This window comes from Camelus dromedarius, chromosome 33 (genome assembly GCF_036321535.1).
Source record: "Camelus dromedarius isolate mCamDro1 chromosome 33, mCamDro1.pat, whole genome shotgun sequence".
Taxonomy (NCBI): domain Eukaryota; kingdom Metazoa; phylum Chordata; class Mammalia; order Artiodactyla; family Camelidae; genus Camelus; species Camelus dromedarius.
The window spans coordinates 11,000,644-11,017,344 of record NC_087468.1 but is presented as its reverse complement, the minus strand read 5'-3'; the positions used below and the strand labels follow the sequence as shown (position 1 = coordinate 11,017,344).

At 53.4% G+C, this 16,701-nt stretch overlaps 1 protein-coding gene across 2 annotated transcripts in view; it reads right to left on the bottom strand.

Moving 5' to 3' along the window:
- The window catches only part of LOC105093685 (protein FAM178B), a 65,631-nt gene that overhangs the window by 22,064 nt on the left and 26,866 nt on the right, over positions 1-16,701 (bottom strand). For both annotated transcript variants that reach the window (XM_064481889.1, XM_064481888.1), the window contains 4 exons: positions 11,495-11,588; positions 11,046-11,222; positions 10,725-10,822; positions 1,169-1,256 (listed from right to left, as the gene is read on the bottom strand). In XM_064481889.1, coding sequence (XP_064337959.1) covers positions 1,169-1,256; positions 10,725-10,822; positions 11,046-11,222; positions 11,495-11,588 — 457 coding nt within the window. The remainder of the gene's footprint in view (positions 1-1,168; positions 1,257-10,724; positions 10,823-11,045; positions 11,223-11,494; positions 11,589-16,701) is intronic.

Sequence of the window (16,701 nt, the reverse complement as noted above, 5' to 3'; positions counted from 1 at the left end):
TTTTAAAAAGTCAGGAGGTGAGCACCATGAATATTTTCAAGCAGGGTGATGGTGCCAGGTCACTTTGGGTGGGGCAGTTAGGGTCTCCTGGAGGAGGTGACACCTCAGCTGGAACTGGAGCGATAAGAAGCTGCCGCCATGCTACGTCTTGGGGGAAAGCAGGTAAGGCCAAGGGCAGCCTGGGCAAAAGCCAGGCCGGGCCCACCTGGACAAGCCAACCTGCCGGGTCACCTTTCTGAGTTCCTGCCCTCCTCATGGCATCTCAGATTCAGCCATATTGTCCATCCTGCCCCAGGAGGGCCTGGAACATTCTCTGGGCACTCTGGGCAAGGGGTCACTCGGCTTGCCCCGTACAGCTCGGGGACTGCCTTGCCTCTCTGCTGCTGAGCTAGAGGGCTCTTCTGGGACTCCCAGGAGATTCCTGGAGGGCAGGTGGGAGGTGACAGTGTTCTCAACCTCCCTGCCACCCACCACTGGGCTGGCTGTGACCCACGCTGCCGCCAGGGTCCCTGAACTACTGTTCTCTGAGCTGCAAGAGGGTTGTGGCCGGAGAGAAGAGGGTGAGGAAAGAAGGCACTTGGCTATGTCCTGCTGCCCCAAGAGTGCCTGACGCTGGGGCAGAAGGGACGCTGGGCATGAGCAGTGTTAATTTAGCAGTGTTTGTTTCCATCTTTATTGTTTTTCCACCTATAAAAAGTAATAGAAGCAGGGGCTGGGGGAGGAGGGAATGGGGATTTGGTGTTCAGTGGGTACAGAGCTTCCGTCTGGGAAGATAAGTGAGCTCTGGAGGTGGCTGGCGGTGATGCCTGCACGAGACAGTGAATGTGTGTAAGACCTTGGAACTGCACACTTCAAGATGGTGAGGATTCTACACTCAAAACTGTTAAGATGGTTAAAAAAAAAACTCAAAAGGGTAAATTTAATGCTCTGTATATTTTACCACAATTTTTTGAAAAAGTAACATACGTTCCCGGCTCACTGCTCTATCCTTACTGCCTAGCACATTGTTGACATGCGAAAAGTCATTGTTGAATGCAAGGATGTGAGTTAAAAATTCAAACTCACCTTGACTCCCCTGGCCTGAGGCCCCCAATCTTCCGGAAAAGCAGCAGGAGCCAGCTGGCCGAGGGTTTCCCCAGGCCCCAGCAGGTGCTGAGGCACGACTCACCTGGGCCTTCTCCTGCCAGAGAGGGAGCATCTCTTGCCGGCCCAGCAAACGGGCAATGATCAGGAGGCTGAGCTGGCTTCGAAGCTGCCTGTGAAAGAAGGAGCAAGAGAGACTAAGGGCGTGGAGGATGGGAAGCGGGGTGGAAGGCCTGTCTCCACCAAGAGGGTTACATCTTCCGTGCGCCTCCACACACTTGTTGCCCGCAGCAGGCAGCAGATGTCAGCCCCTGGCATGGACTTTGATGTGGACACAGTCCCTAATTCCTGCAGAAAACCACCACTGAAGGAAGCAAAGGAGAGGTCCTGAAGCTGGAGGGAACCCAAGGAGCATAAAGGAAAACCCACTTAGGCCGGAACCAGCCCCACAGAATCCCTGGAATGACCCTGTGAGGAAGTGAAGGACCGGACATCGAACGGCAAGCCGCAGGCAGCCTTCGGAAACGACGCTTCCCTCAGGAAGTACTCAGGGGAGGCAGGACCGGGTGGCGCTGCAAGGCGCCCCTGCCGCTTCCCCAGGCCTCCCAGGTGGTGGGGAGCTGAGGTGGGAATGGCCTCCTCCGAGCTCCTGTGGGGCTGGGCAGGTGATATCTAAAGCCGTTGTTTATCTTCCTACTCAAGAAAGTCAGAGGCGTCAACGAGGCAAGAGGCTCTTGACTAAAAAAGAAGAAGAAAAAAAAGCAACGTCAGGCAGCAGCACCGCATACCAGACAGGCAAACATGGAAAGAAGGGAAACGCTCACACGCAACTCGTGGGAAAATAAATGGGTAATGGGTACATCCACTCCTGTCCACTGTTGGGCAAGACCTAGTAAAGATGTACAGATGCCCATCCCGTGGCCCAGCAGCCCTACTCCTGGGCACATATGTACAAAGCGCGCACACACACACACACACACACACACACACACACAAAGAGAGAGAGAGGCAGGCAGAAGCCCAGTATTGCTGCAGCACTGGAATGGATAAACAGACTGGGTTCTATCTCTGCAGCTCAGTCCCAGGCATAATGATTATGAATGAGCTACGACACATCCAGCAGCCTGTGAGCCTCACGCTGTTGACCGAAAGACGCCAGATACAAAGGAATATATGTGTATGATTTCATGCATATAAAGTACAAAAAGGAGCAAAAACCAGCTGCTGGAAGTCGGGTCACTGTGAGGCTTGTTGGGGCGGCTTCTGCTCACATTTCATTTCTTGATCTGGGTGCTGGTTTCACGTATATTTGACTTGTAGGAATCCACCCAGCCACAGACTTAAGGTCTGTGTTCTGTTTTCTGTTTGTATGTTGCAGTTCAATAAAACTGCTACTTAAAGGAGAAATTCAGCTGGAGGGGGAGGTAGGATTGCCAGACTTAGGCAATGAAAATATAGGATGTCCGGTTAAATCTGGATTTCTTATAGATAAACGAATAATTCTTTTTAGCGTAGGTTTCTCCCATGTGGTATCTGTACTTTGGTCACCCTGGGAGGGACCAGCCATCTGCTTCCATTACAGAGCTTGGTGTCCTCTCTGACTCTGTCGCCCTTTCTGCAGAGCTCACAGCGTTCCCACTGATCTTCTAAATCCTGGGGAGAAACAGCCCCATCTAGACTGCCCCATGGGACAGAAAACAGGAGCTCCCCACCCAGCGTCTGCCACACCAGACCCCTGTGGGTGCAGGCAGAGCCCCGCCCCTCACCCGGAGCCCCACCCTCCTGGCCGCAGCACACACCCGGCAAGTCTGCCACCGAGCTATGGGCCAGAACCTGCTCTCCAGCTGTTCCCCAGGAGCCCCAGCAGCAGCTGGGCCCGGAGCACAGTGGGAGGTAGATGGCCCCTCCGAGCCGCTGCTCCAAAGTGAATTTGCAGCCGGAGTCACAAGTCCCGCATCTGGGCTTCATTAATCCAAACCCGGGCCTTTGGGAGCTCTCTTATTTGCAGTGGGTGGGGAGGGGCCAACCTGGGGGTGGGGGTGCTGGCAAAGCAGAGCTGGGGGTGGTCCAAGAAGGGAAGAGGCGGGCCAGGTGGGTCAGGACAGGGCTGTGTCCAGAAAGAATTAAAAAAAAAAAAAGAAAAACAACAACAGAAGAAAAGCACCAGAAGGAGCACCGAGGGGGAGAATGGATGAAAAGAAAGCCACATCTGAGGGTGGTGCCCCTTGCCCCTCACGCCATCCCGCCTGCCCACTGCCTTTCATCCCAGCCTTTTAAACACAGTCCCCTGCCCTCTCAGCTCCCTCTGGGACACAGGAGAGGGCCCAGGACTGCTTTTTAGTTTTACACTGAGAACTTACTCAACAGAGGAGAAAAAGCAAAGATGCACCCTAAACACCACCAAACTGTGCAGGGGGCAAGCCCAGGGGCCCACGGCCCGGCTGGGGTTGGTCGTGGGCTCTTCCTCTCCTAGAAGCTGCCCAACCCCGCCCAGCAAGGCCGCCCCGGAACTCAAGCCAGGGGGACAAAGGAGGATGCAGAAGCCGCTGGAGCCATCCCAGCCGCTGTCAAATAAGGCAACAGGCTCCAGCCGCTGCTCACACCAGGCTGGCCTCTGCCTCAGCCCTGCCCCCTCCACCCCCACAGGCCGCTGTTAAGACCAGGACACTGGATTAGCACTCAGAGGAGCCTAAGGCGCTGGAAAGTTTGGAAATGACTTTTCCAAACCAACGGCAGAGCCCAGAGCCGTCAAGTGGAATGCGGGCGCCCTGCTTCCCAGCCTCCAGCCCTCCCTGCAGCTCCTGCAAGGGGGCGGCCCAGCTGGCAGCCTGCGGGCGCTCTGAGGACAGCAAAGGCCCCTGGCAGCGCGGGCCACTGGGATGACAGGACAACCACACGGGTCAATGCAGCCCCTTCAGAGGGGAACCAAACCCTGCCAAGGCTGAACTACCCTAAAAGGCCATCAGGCATCTGGCCAAAGGCGTGAGCTGCCTTTTCCATGTCTCTAGGGCAGCTCAGGAAGCAACAACAGTGGCCTGTTCCGCGTGGAAACCCTGCCCAACACCCTGCCGCAGGGCCTCTGCCTGGCTTGCCTCTCCGGGGCTGTCCACACCACCTCTCAGGCATCACGACCAGCTCTCACGCCACCCGCCCCTCCATCCTTCCCTTGGAGTCTTCTGTCTCATACGTGAGCACGTGCTACCCAAGCAGGAAGAACCAGGGTCTGGGCTCAGAGGTGAGGATGACCTCCTCAGTGGTCTGCCCGGTCATCCACACCCACGCTAGGACCTCATGTGTGTGGGCACAGGCAGTGCGGACAGGAAGAGACGGAGGGATACAGACAGCCTCAGAACCACGCAGTGGAGTACTACGGGGCAACGAGAAGGAACCATCTGCAGCCCGCTCTCTCCAATGTGGATGAGTCCCACAAGTGGTGCTGGCCATGCCAAGGAAGCCAGATACAAGAGAGAACGCTCTGCCTGGTCCCACTGGGGTGTAGGTTCAAAAGCCAGCAAAACACATCTATAGGATGGAAGTTGGGGAAGTGGTTTTCTTGGCAGAAGGAGTGCCTGGGAGTGGCCCCAGGGGGCTTCTGGGGAGCAAGTGACGTTCTCTCCAGTGATAGAGTGGTGGTCACACAGACGGCTGGCAAAGTGCACAAAGTGCACAACGTGCCCGCCTCTCGTGTGTCCTTTCCTGCGGGCGTATTATGACTAAATATATAGGTTACTACCACTTAGTAAGTAAAGTTCATATGGACAATCATAGCCCCACTCCCATCCTTCTCCCTCCCTCTCTTGGTATTATGGTAAAACCCATAGACCCTCAGGCTTAAAACACCTTAAGTCACCTGGTCTCATGTTCTAGAACCTGTGTATCCATCTGTTCAATTAGGGCCTCTGCATACTTGAAGGAATTCATCATACTTCCCATGGTGGCCCCTTCCCCAGGGCAACAGCCACACTCTTCTATTTTCAGATCTTTCTGACATTCCAGGTTGGGTCCTCCAAAGGCCCTCAGGGTTGTCAACTCTGCTGTGAAGTGAGGCACTCAGAGCTGAAGCCAAAGCTCATCTTCAGGGCAGCCCCACAAGGCTCTGCAGTTGACAGATTGAGCCCAAAGTCTAGTTCACACATCTTACTATCAAATCCCGTTACCCAGATCCTGCTCTGAATGGTGTGACTGGATCTCTCCCACTCAGCCCATCATTATGGTCTATTGAGATCTTCTGGGATCTTCAATTTGCTGTCAGTTGCGTTCATGTCATATGCGAACCTGACCGTTGTTCTATTAATGGTCTTGTCAAGACATGGGGTTTGCCCTGGCCAACGCATCAATGGAGAAGGAAGTCTGGGTGGCCGCCAGGGCCTGCCCTCCAGGTGGACTCTGATGGCCGGCCAGCAGCACCTTCTGATGACAAGCCCATCTAATTCTATATCACTCAGCCCACATTTCTTAAGTTGTCCACAAGACACAGTGATCATCTCCATAAAATGCCTTACAAAAACCTAGACAGTCCTCTCCAGAGTACTATTCTGGTTAGCCTGTCAAAAACTAAATGAGGCTAGTCTGGTATGATTTATTCTTAGGAATCCTAGAAAGCAGTGCTTCCTTTTCTATGTATGTGCTTGCAAACTATCCCCTGGGGAGTTCTGCTGAGGGATACATCAAGTCCACAGTGCTGAGTGAAGAAAGCACCTTCTACACCCTCCCTCTCCATTTCCCAGGGGCTCTCCCACCTCCAGAGGTCTCTGCGGGGTCAGGGCGCCCCACCAGCACATCGCCCAGGACTGACGTGGGCCATCCATGCACTGGCAAGGTTGGAAACGCATTCCACATAGCTAGGCGCCGTCATACTGTCTCCTCCACTATCTTAGGCTGCAATCCCCTCTGATCAATATTTGAGTCCAGATGAAAAATTATGCTCCTCGACAAAGAAGACAAAAGCAAAATAGGAATCACGTGATGTTGTTCCCTCTTCATCAGTGTTTCCCTGTCAGCGCAGAACAGCACTCACTCCTTGCGGCAAAAACACCCACACAGGACCCCCTTCTATGGGCCTTTGCTTTTCCCAACAGTACAGTCCCTGGTCCGTGCGATTTGTCTATTTGCCTTGCTCGTGTCCCCTTCTTTCCATCTTCCACATCTTTAAAAACTGGAGACCAGGCAGGAGCTCCGGGTGCAGCCCCTGCCGCCTCTAGACACTTCCTGCTTTTCCCCGCACCGGGTCTACTTGCAGTCCATGTTCCAAGTTGTACCGCAGGCTCTCCCAGCCCACCTGAACCATCTTCCTTCTTGGAATCTACTACTAAAAACTTCTCTCTCTCTCTGCTTTCTGAAATCTGCCCTCCAGAAGCAACCACTCCACAAGCAGGCTCCTTGAGGCCCTCCTCCTCCGTGCCAGGGTCCAAGGACCCAGAGAGCAAAGCCACAGCGCTGCTTGTCCTCACGAGGCTCACAGCCCAAGGGGTCGGCGAAGGGCACCAAAACCCAGGGCTCTGCGTCAGGAGGTTTCTTGGAAGAAGAGATGCCTCATCTGATCCTAATTTTGGGGGGTGAGGAGGGGAGGGGAAGAGGCTTCTCTAAGAAGAGGGGACAGATGTTGAAAAGGTGGTGAAGGAGGATCCCAGAGCCTGGGAACATCAGCTTTTAGTGGACTGGCTCCCTCCCAACAGGGCTCCTGGGCATGCTGGCTGCGGAGGCTTGCTGGGACCCAGCTGGAGACCCTGGACAGAGCTGGGTCTTTACGCAGCTCCCTGGAGCCACCCCAGAGGGGCGGGGGTCCCAAGACAGACTTTCCTTTGAGAACCTCTTCTTTCCATCAGCCCTGCTTCCGGTGGTTTGCTCTAGTCTGTATTTTCATTTTTCACAGTTAAGCTCAACGTTGCCTTAAATTTACAGCGCATCCCTTGAAGTCTTGGTCAACAAGGAGAGGGGGTGGGGGGGGGAGCGGCGTGTGTCACGCACATGTTAGTGGGGGTTCTCGCTTTGTGCTTTGCCAGTCAGTAGACGAAGAAAGTGACAGCCCACGGGACAACAATACGCCCTCCTTCCTGGGGTCCGTCTGGGCACTGAGCCCAGTAGGGCAGCCCCCAGCAATGGGAGAACAAGGCCACCGGCAGGCTCCTCCAGCATCAGCACCACAAGGAGGGAGGAGGGGGCTAACCAGAGACCACAGCGCCTACAGTGCAGCTGGGAGAAAGGCCGAGGAGCCCTTTCTGATCCTCGTGGACCGGCTGCCAGAACCTACACTGAAGGGGAAAGAGGGGCGGGGAGGAGACAGTGAAGTCCACGCAGAGGGGGAGTGGGGACAGGCTCCGTGGCACAGGCGCAGGGGGAGGAGGAGCCGCACTCCTAGGTGCCTTTTGGATTTTGTTGTATTTGACTGCTTTATCTGTTTAGAAAAAGAAGTAAAATGTCTAAATAAATGCTTACGTAACACCCACCCGATGACCTCTCGGCAGGGGGTCTGACCCTGGTGGATGTGTCTGTCTGAAAGCAAGTGAGGCTGCGCCACCACAGTTTTCACCAGGAGCATTTAAGGTACGCTTACCAAGGGCCCCGGAGCTGCAAAATGACACTCTCTGAAAGACACTGATTCTCGGGATCACAGTTTGGCTAACAGATGAACAATGTCACGAAGTTAGGATATGATGAAGGTAGTAACAAATCAGCTGGGAAAGAATGGATTAGTAAGACAAAAAAAAATTGGTGTTGGGTCACTGGCTCTTTGGGGGTGGAAAAATCAAGTTAGATCCCTGTCTCAGACCTACAAAAAATAGATTCCAGATGGGATGAAGAGCCAATAGAAACAAAGTTATATAAGTACTGAAAGAAAATAGAACACAATATTTTTATGTTTTTAGGGTGGGGAAAGCCTTCTTTTTCAAGACACGAAGATTCAGTTACAATAAACTCTCTGTACTATCCACATAAACTTTTCACTAAATCTAAATTTATTCTGAAATTAAGTTTATTTTGAAAGTTTATTGAAAAAGTGAAAAAAAAAAGGTTCATGGAAAGACATAAACAAAGGCTTACAAAGGACAACTTACCGCCTTAGGGGAAAATACGGTGTCTGAAACATATATGCTAAGCAACTTGAAAATCAATGTAATTAAGAAGAAAATAAATTACCTGATAGAAAACTGGGCGAGGACCATCAAGAGATAATTTATACTAAGAGAAACACAAAAGTCCAATAAACGTATGAAAAGATTCTCAACCTCACTGGCAATTAGGGAAATGAAAATTACACTCACTGGATGAGGCTCTTCAGTTACCAGATTAACTGAAACTTAAAAGCAGAACAGAACACACAGTGTTAATGACAGTGTGGACAAACAGGCATTTTCACGTCTATTTGGTGGTATTATTAATTGGTACTGCTTCTTTTTTGGAGGCCAAATTTTAAATATATGTACTTTAGGGTGGCAATTTCAAAGAATTTACCCTATAGAAATATTTGCACAGATGCACAAAGATGTCCAAATGTATATTGGACAAATATCCCTAACAGGGGACTTGCACACAAACTAGCTGCAGCTACAGAAAGAGGTCCAACACACACACACACACACACACACACACACACACACACGTGCAGGCACTTCTCAGACAGACTGCAGGCTTGGTTCCAGACCACCACAATAAAATACATATTACAATAAAGCAAGTCACGTGAATTTGTTGATTTCCCAGTGAATATAAAAGTAGCGTTTATGCTCTACTGTAGTCTATTAAGTGTGCAGCAGTATTATGTCTGAAAAAACCATGTACATACCTTAATTAAAAAATACTTTATTCCTAAAAAGTGCTAATCGTGATCAGAGCCTTCAGCAAGTCCTAATCTTTTTGCAACAGTAACATCAGAGATCACTGATCACAGATCACCATCACAAATATAATGATGATGAGAAAGTTTGAAATATTGCAAGAATTACCAAAATGTGACACGGAGACACAAAAGTGAGCAAATGCTGTTGGAAAAATGGTGCCGACAGACTTGCTTGATGCAGGGTTGCCACGAAGCTTTGATTTGTTCAAAACGTAGTATTTGTCAAGTGCAATAAAGCAAAGAAGCACAATAATATGAGGTCTGCCTTACACAGATACATTTACGTAGTGTACATATGGATGTCACGTATGTATACGTAAGTACATGAGATACATATACAATACATACATATGGGAAAAACAAATACGAATCACGTGGCCTGGTTGCAGCGAGTGGGAAACTGGAGCTTTGGAGGCCAGGCTAAAGCAACTGCACTTGGCTGTGCAGGTGACGGGAGCGGGCAGGGCAGAGCAGTCAGCCTCTGGAGGAGGAGGCAGGGACAGAATGCCACTGCCACCGTCCAGATGCTAAAATGAAAGGAGGGGTGGGAAGAAGCTGGCCAATTTAAAGCGACCCAGACAAGGCCCCTGCTTTCATTTCAAGAAGCTGCCACAGAAAGGCAACTAGAAGCAAGGATTTCAGATTTAGAAGGCAGAATGGACACGATTTAGGGGTGAGCAGGGATGAGCTGGGGGTGGGCGAGCCCCAGCACTGCAACTTGTGACTTGTGCATCATCTACAGGTCTCAGACAGAGCTTCTAGAAGCCCAGTTCTTCCCAATATAGAGCAAAAACTTCCCTTTCAGGACTGTGGGAAGGCCTCCTTGCTTTCAACCAGATTCAGAGAAAAGAGATCGAGCTTCCCATTTTAGGAATGAATTGGAGCCCAGATGATGGCTAAGGATGTGAGTCTGAAGGGAACTCCAAGCTGCTCCCAGAAGCCGTCCCTGGGCAGGGTCTCTGGGATGGCCGCAGTGTGGCCGTTGGGTGCTTGTGAAGGCTGAGCAGTTCCTGGAGAAGGCCCAGGACAGGCCCGGTCAGAAGGGTGGGAAGGGGTGTCATTCTAGGCGGGAAGAGCTGCAAAGCGTTGGCTGGAGAGGACGCGGGGAATGGTTCTCGCTGGGAAGGGCAAGGAACCCCCGCAGCTGAGGCCTCAGGTGGGAGAAGGAAGGAGAGAGGGCAAGAGACTGAGGCGGGTCCAGCGACTTTTGTCCGACTCTCCCCATGAGCTGAGTTTTGTTTATTCACCTCTTTCGTTCATTCGAAAAGAATTTACAAAGCGCCAACAGCATGCCAGGCCCTGCTCTGGATGGCAATGACCCCAGTAAGAGACCTGCTCTCCTGGAGGTGACGAGGAGAGGGAGCCCTGAACAAGGAACAAACAGTAAGATAATTTCTGGCAGAGATCAATGTTGCACAGAAAATAAAAGAGAATGATGAATGGAGAGTTTGGGAGAGGGGTGGGAGGGGGTGGTGACTGGGGACACAGTGCAGCTGAGGTCTGAACGTCAAGAGGGAACCCTCCCTCCACCAAAGACGGGAGGGAGCAGTAAAGGAGGGCCAGGATGCTGCAAGTCTGCAGCTCATTGTACAAGGCAATTGTTTTGCTAATAAGACCATGTGAAGAAAATTAGGCTCTTTTCTGTTTGTAATGAACTTATTAGTGAGCGGTATTTTTAGTTCTCTCTCCTGGGTTTTGGAGATTGGGCGGGAGGGGGAGGTTTGCTGGGACTAATGGGGCGGATTGTGGATCCCCACACCCCACCCTGTTGCAGGGGCCAGGGGCAGCAGGGAGGTGCACCCACCTGCTCCGGGAGGTCACGTCCAGGAAGAGCTGCACGAGGGCCAGCAGGTTGTGGTGGTGATCAGATGCCTGGCTCAGGGTGCAGCACAGGTGCCGGAGCTGTGGGGCCGGCGAGCATTAAGGTGGGATACAGGGAGGGCGGGGGGTGCCTTCCACCCTGCCCTCCCCACCAGCCCCCTCGAGGGAGGCCCAGAGAGTGAGAGGGTCGGTGTGGAGGCCAGGTAAGGGAGGCACCTCCGAGGTGCCCTGGGGGCCACATGAGAGCGCGCGGGACCTCACAGGTGAGGCGGGGGCTTGGGCTCTGGCTCTGGGTCTGCCGTACCTTCCCCGGCCACTCTCGGATGTTCTCCAGGAGCAGGAGCAGAAGCTGCTGGAGGTCAGTCTTGGGCAGCAGGCGGAGCCCCACGTCCAGGCCAGCCCGGCACAGCAGCTCCATTAGGCCCAAGAGGTGGCGGTCAGTGTAGGTCCCCGGCTGGGCCAGGGCGCACAGCGTGAGGAACTGGAGAGCAGAGAGAAGGCTGGGCAGAGGCAGCCGCCTTGGCACTGTGGCCCTCGGCCATGCTGGGAAGGAGCTGAGAAAAGTGAGGCCTGGACTCGCCCCCTTGGGTCATCATGGGCCGGCCTGGGGGTGGAGGGTGTGAGCTTCTACAGCCTGGGTCCTGGCAGCCAGCACGGGGCCTGCGGCGGTGCTGGGCACTGGGGGTGCTCGATGGTACTTGCTGAATTAAAAGGCTGAACAGGTCTGACAGCAGAGGGACGGGGGTGGCTCACCTTACAGATGCAGCTCAGGCTAATGTCCAAAGCAGCCTCCCGGGGGGTGTCCTGCTGCTCACTCCAGCGTGGGCTGGCCGCACTTTTAAGCATGCTAAGGTGAGACAAAAACAAAGGAAGGAGGGGGAGGGTACAGCTCAGGTGATAGAGCACATGCTTAGCATGCAAGAAGTCCTCGGTTCAATGCCCAGTACCTCCCCCTCAAAAAGTAAAATAAATAAATTAAAAAAAAAAAACAAACAAAGGAAGGGAGACAGGAGGAGGCGGGCACAAGGGGAGAACTGAGGGAGAGAAGGAGGCCTAAAGAGATCCGTTCAGAGCCTGATGCCCTGCGTGTGCTTGTCCTCTCCTGCTGCGTGACAAATGAGCCCCAAATGCAGCTTAAAAACAAAAATATGCATTATCTGGTGTGGTTTCTGAGGGTCAGGATCCAGGGACAGCTGAGCTGGGGGGCTCTGGCTCAGGCTCCCCCCGAGATGTTGGGGATGGGGGCTGCTGTCATCTCAGGCTTGACAGGGCCAGAGGAGCTGCTTCCAAGCTCACTCACGTGGTCATAGGCCTTGGTTCCTGCCACGCAGGCCTCTCCACAGGGCACCTCCACTTGCCCTGGCGTCCCCTAAAGAGAGTGACTTGAGAGAGGGGAAATGCCCCAGACAGAAGCTACAGCCTTTTATAACCTAACCTTGGAAGTGACATCACTTCTGCTGATTTCCACTGGCCACATGGGCCAGCCTGACTTGGTGGGAGAGGGCTGCATGAGGGGACAAATGCCAGTAGATGGGGGTCACAGGGGCCTCTTGGGGGCTGGCTCCCCAACATCGCTATTCCTATACTTGGAAACCAGAAAATCATATTCCGTTGCCCCCAAAAACGTCTTCCTCAAAAGAATTCTTGGTCCACCCGGGTATGGTGAGCCTGGGCATGCAGCAGGAAGCACGCTGTGTTGTAGCTTACATCAGCATAGCTTCCCACGTGTGCAAGTCAGGTGAAAATCACAGTAAACGTGATCCTCAGAAACACCTCCAAACGTGTTCCATTACCATGCTGCCCACAGACAAGCCGAGCACGGCCAGTTTCCCCTGGGGAAAACAACCTGGATGAAGTTAGAGGCCAGGGTCACGTTTAAAATACCCTCTTTAAAGACCAGCATCACACTCAGGGTGGCGAGGGCCTCACAGTGAGAGGGGCGTTAGTGGACAGCAGAGTCACACCACCCTCTGCACAAGCTCCCCAGGCACATGCTCCCTGGAGCGGCGGTGCCCTTACTCAGTGAGGCTCTTTCTCTGGCCCCGTGTATACTGCTAATTTCAAGTAAGTGAGGTGAATATATGACCAGGCTCCCTTTGCTGTCGCTTCCGCTCCTCCACTCTTACTAACTATCTCGGAGTTCCCAATAACAGTGGACTCTATAAACGAAGACACTGATAATGACAACCACACTGTCAACAATAAGACACTCGGATGCAGCCATCCCGGCTACACCACCAGCTGGGGAAGTCTGCTCTTCTTGGCGCTGGTGCTGCTTCTCAGAGGGGAAAAAAAGAAACCCATCTCTAGGTGCCCTGAAAGTTGGTGTCAACAAACCGAAGTTGATGGGGGCAGGGCGAGACTGGGCTCAGCCATTCTTTCAGATTTGAGCATCAGGGCACACGCCGCCCCGTGTCAGTAAGCGGAGGGAGTCCCGGTGTGTACCAGTCTGTGAGCGCGCGCCGGGCACGCAGCATGGGTGGGAATGCCTTCAGGTTTCCCAAAGGGTGGGAGCAGCCACATAGCTGACTTCGTGACCCTGCCCAAGAAGAATGGGCTTTCAGACAGACTGGTGCTGCCGGCTGGAGGAGGTGTGTAGAAGATGTGAGCTGGGGAGGGGAAGCATGGCTGTGACAAGAGGCCTCTCCTCCGTGGAAGGAATGCCAACCTTCCCAAGTGGAGAGCACACACAGCCTCCCCTCCCATCCGCGCCGTGCACTTCCCTGCGCCCCCTCTGCTGGTATCCGCAGGCAATGGAATGGGTCCTCATTCCCTGCCTTTCTGAGGAACCATTTAATGAAATGTCAGTGTCTGTGACTGCTATTCTGGGATGCAGCCTCAGCTGATCCCCAGGCCTCCGACATGAGGAAGAGGAATTCACAGCCTAATCACCCCAGTCCTCTCCTGACTCAGCAGGCTAAGAGCAAGCTGACAGTCCCACCACTGGACTCTACTAGCAAAACAGCTTCACTCTGCCCCATCCCTGCTGGCCAGGTTAGAGCTCACAGCCTGTGGCCAGCATCCCAGAGCTGGACTTTGGGTTGAAATGACACCATTCTGCACTCTTCAGAGGAGCATGTTACTGACCTCTACCTCAGTTTCTATATGTGTTTTCCCCTATTACTGTTTGAAAACAGTGGGAGGGAGGTAAGAAAACCGCCGCGCACCGCCGCCACGGTGACCAGGAGCCCGGCGGCCCGGCCCCACCACATTGGCTGTGAGCAGGTGCCCTCCTCAGGCCTGTACTGCTGCACCAAACCAGACCTGCTCAATGCGACCATGTGATCATGACCGAGGTCAATGCAACGAAGGGGTCTGTACTGAGCTAATGGAAAGGGAGGGAGGAGCAAATTTTACCTGGATCGAATTACACTGTCCCAAGGCAGCCAGTTACCACCCGCCCCCACACTTGACATCCATGCCCTCTGGGTGGATTAATTGTCACTTATTTACCCCTCCGGCCTCTGCTCCAGGCTACTGTTTCAGAAAGCCAAGTAGACCAAGGCTTCTGGCACCAGGCAACAGCAGCGGGTGGCTAGTTTTTAGCGGCCAGCCCTGTGATCTGACCAGGGCTCCTTGTCTGGGTTTTATGATCAGGGAGCAGCCTTGGAAGACCAGCCGTTGCTACCCAAGGCCCGCCCTCCTCTCCAGGTGAGACTGGGGGTACCTGATGAAGAGTGTGCAGCCATGTGGCACGAGCCCCTCTGAGGATGCTGGAGCTCTCTCCTGCTTCCCATCCAGTCCCGCCCCCTGCCCTTCCTGCCCCAAAAATGTCCTCCTGACTTCTCCGTCCCGAGCCTGACCCCTGCACAGAGAGCTACTCTATCTGCAATAAGGTGGACATGAGACAATCCGCATGGTCCAGCAGTAGCAGGGCTGTTTCATTCGTTTTCGGTTTGTTTTAAATTTTGTTGCGGCAGAGAGAGGTAATTAAGTTTATCTATTTTATTTCTTAATGAGGGTACTGGGGATTGAACCTAGGACCTCACGCATGCTAAGCATGTGCTCCCACTGAGCAATACCCTCCCCTCTAGAGTTGTTTCATTCTGAAAGAAAATCTTGAAGCATTCAATGAGATGGTGATGAGTTTCAAGGAAATCTGAGATTAGGAACAAGCAGTGAAAGACCTATCTTTCTCCTAGCAACTAGAAAGACAGTCCAGGCATGTGCCCACATGCAGGGACATCTCAGCCCCTCATCTCCAATCTTGGCCACTGCGAGGCTTGTGGGTGCCCCAGAGGAGCCCCAAGGCATCTGCTCGGCCAGGGGAGCCCTAGGTGGGGACATCCCTGGAGGTCAACAGAGAAGCACATGATGTAGAACCAACTGGCATCTGAGGATGAGGATGATGGTGGGGAGAAGGCAGCCTGCCCTGAAGATTCTCCTGCGGCTCATGTATCCATGAAGGACGCCACACTTTTGGTGGAAGAAATGCCGGAACCTTCTTGGTATGCCCTGAATACTCTAGAGGAGTCATCTTTCAACCCCACGACACCCAGAGCTTCCCCAGGCACAGGACCAGCCAGCAACGCAGGAAACCCGTCTGGGCATCCTCACCACCCTCTACCCCAGGGAGCTCATGGGAGGGTCTCCAGGACCCATCTGTTTGCTTCTCAAAAGGAGGCTGGGTTCAGGCAGGAGAACCTCCCTAGACTGAGTGGCCTGGCCGGTGGTCCTGGCCCTCTCTTACAGAGCTGCAATGAGGAAGTCACCCCTGCGGCCGTCAGCCCAGTCCTCTGGGCCAGTTTTTAATCCTCCTCGGGGAAACGGTGCCAGCAGCCAGCCCCAGGTCGGGGGGCCCAAGAAAAGAGGCAGGGGTGTCAAAATGCCACCTTGCAGCTCTGGCAGTGCTCTGGGCCTGCCCCGAGGACGATGCAGCCCTGCCTTGCTCTTACAGGGGGCTAACCCGCACCGTACCAGGTAAAGCCGGTAGTCTGCACGCTGGGGTTTGTCTTCTCAAGTACTGGAGATGACGCATTTAAACTTTGGTTTAAATTTAAATTTAAACTTGCCCCTGTGGACTCCAGAGCTGGTAGATTTGTCCTGAAGCCTAAGGGGCAGGAAGCCTTCAAACCCTGGGGGAAGGCAGAAGTGGGCAGGGGTGGCGGGAGGGGCTCTTTGCAAAGTGCAGAGTGAACTAGGAGGTTGTAAGCCTCCAGTGCCACCTCCCACTTTCCAAGTGGGCCTGGGTGCTCATCCCAATAGTTAGAGGTGGCTCTTCTGAATCCCACAGGCCCCCCAGGCCCTCCCCCTTATATGCATTTGTTTTCTGAGTGTAATGGTCTCCCCAGCTCCTCCAGGAAGGTGGGATGACTGAAGCTCCGTGCTGGAGGAGAGGCGGGTGGCTGATTACACCAGATACGAGCTCCACGGGAAGAGGGGGTGGGAGCACGGCAGGCTGGCACTCGCACGGGGTATTTATAGCAGAGCGAGTGTGGTTTGGTCTGGTCTGGTTTGGCAGACAATTACTAAACAGCCGTGGAACAGGTTCTTAAGAAAGCCTTGGCCTTCCCTGGAGGAACATCTGCCCACCACAGGGATTGTCAGCAGGATGCAGGGGGCTCCCCAGGAACAGCCTGTCCGGGGTTCTAAATACGCAGTTCTCTCTCATGCCAACTTCTCAGAGAACTCTCAAGAAAAGAGTTTGGATGAGCTATTAGTTGCAGAACAAGCGTATGACATGTGACAGCTTTACAACCCAGACCTAGTCACCATCCACCCAGCAACAGTCATTTATGTGTTGTATGGCTTTGTTCCTGGATGGCAGGGACAGATTAGCATCACTGCCCACCCCTCCACGGCACCCCCCAGCCCAGTGCACAAAGGGGGCACCCACAAAACAGAATCGAGGACCGCCATGAGCTGATGTTAGGGAATGTGCTGGAGAGGCTTGGAGTTAGACCAAAGAGACTGGGACATGTCTTGGAAGAGGAGGGGCAGTGAGGGCTGTGAGTCAGGAA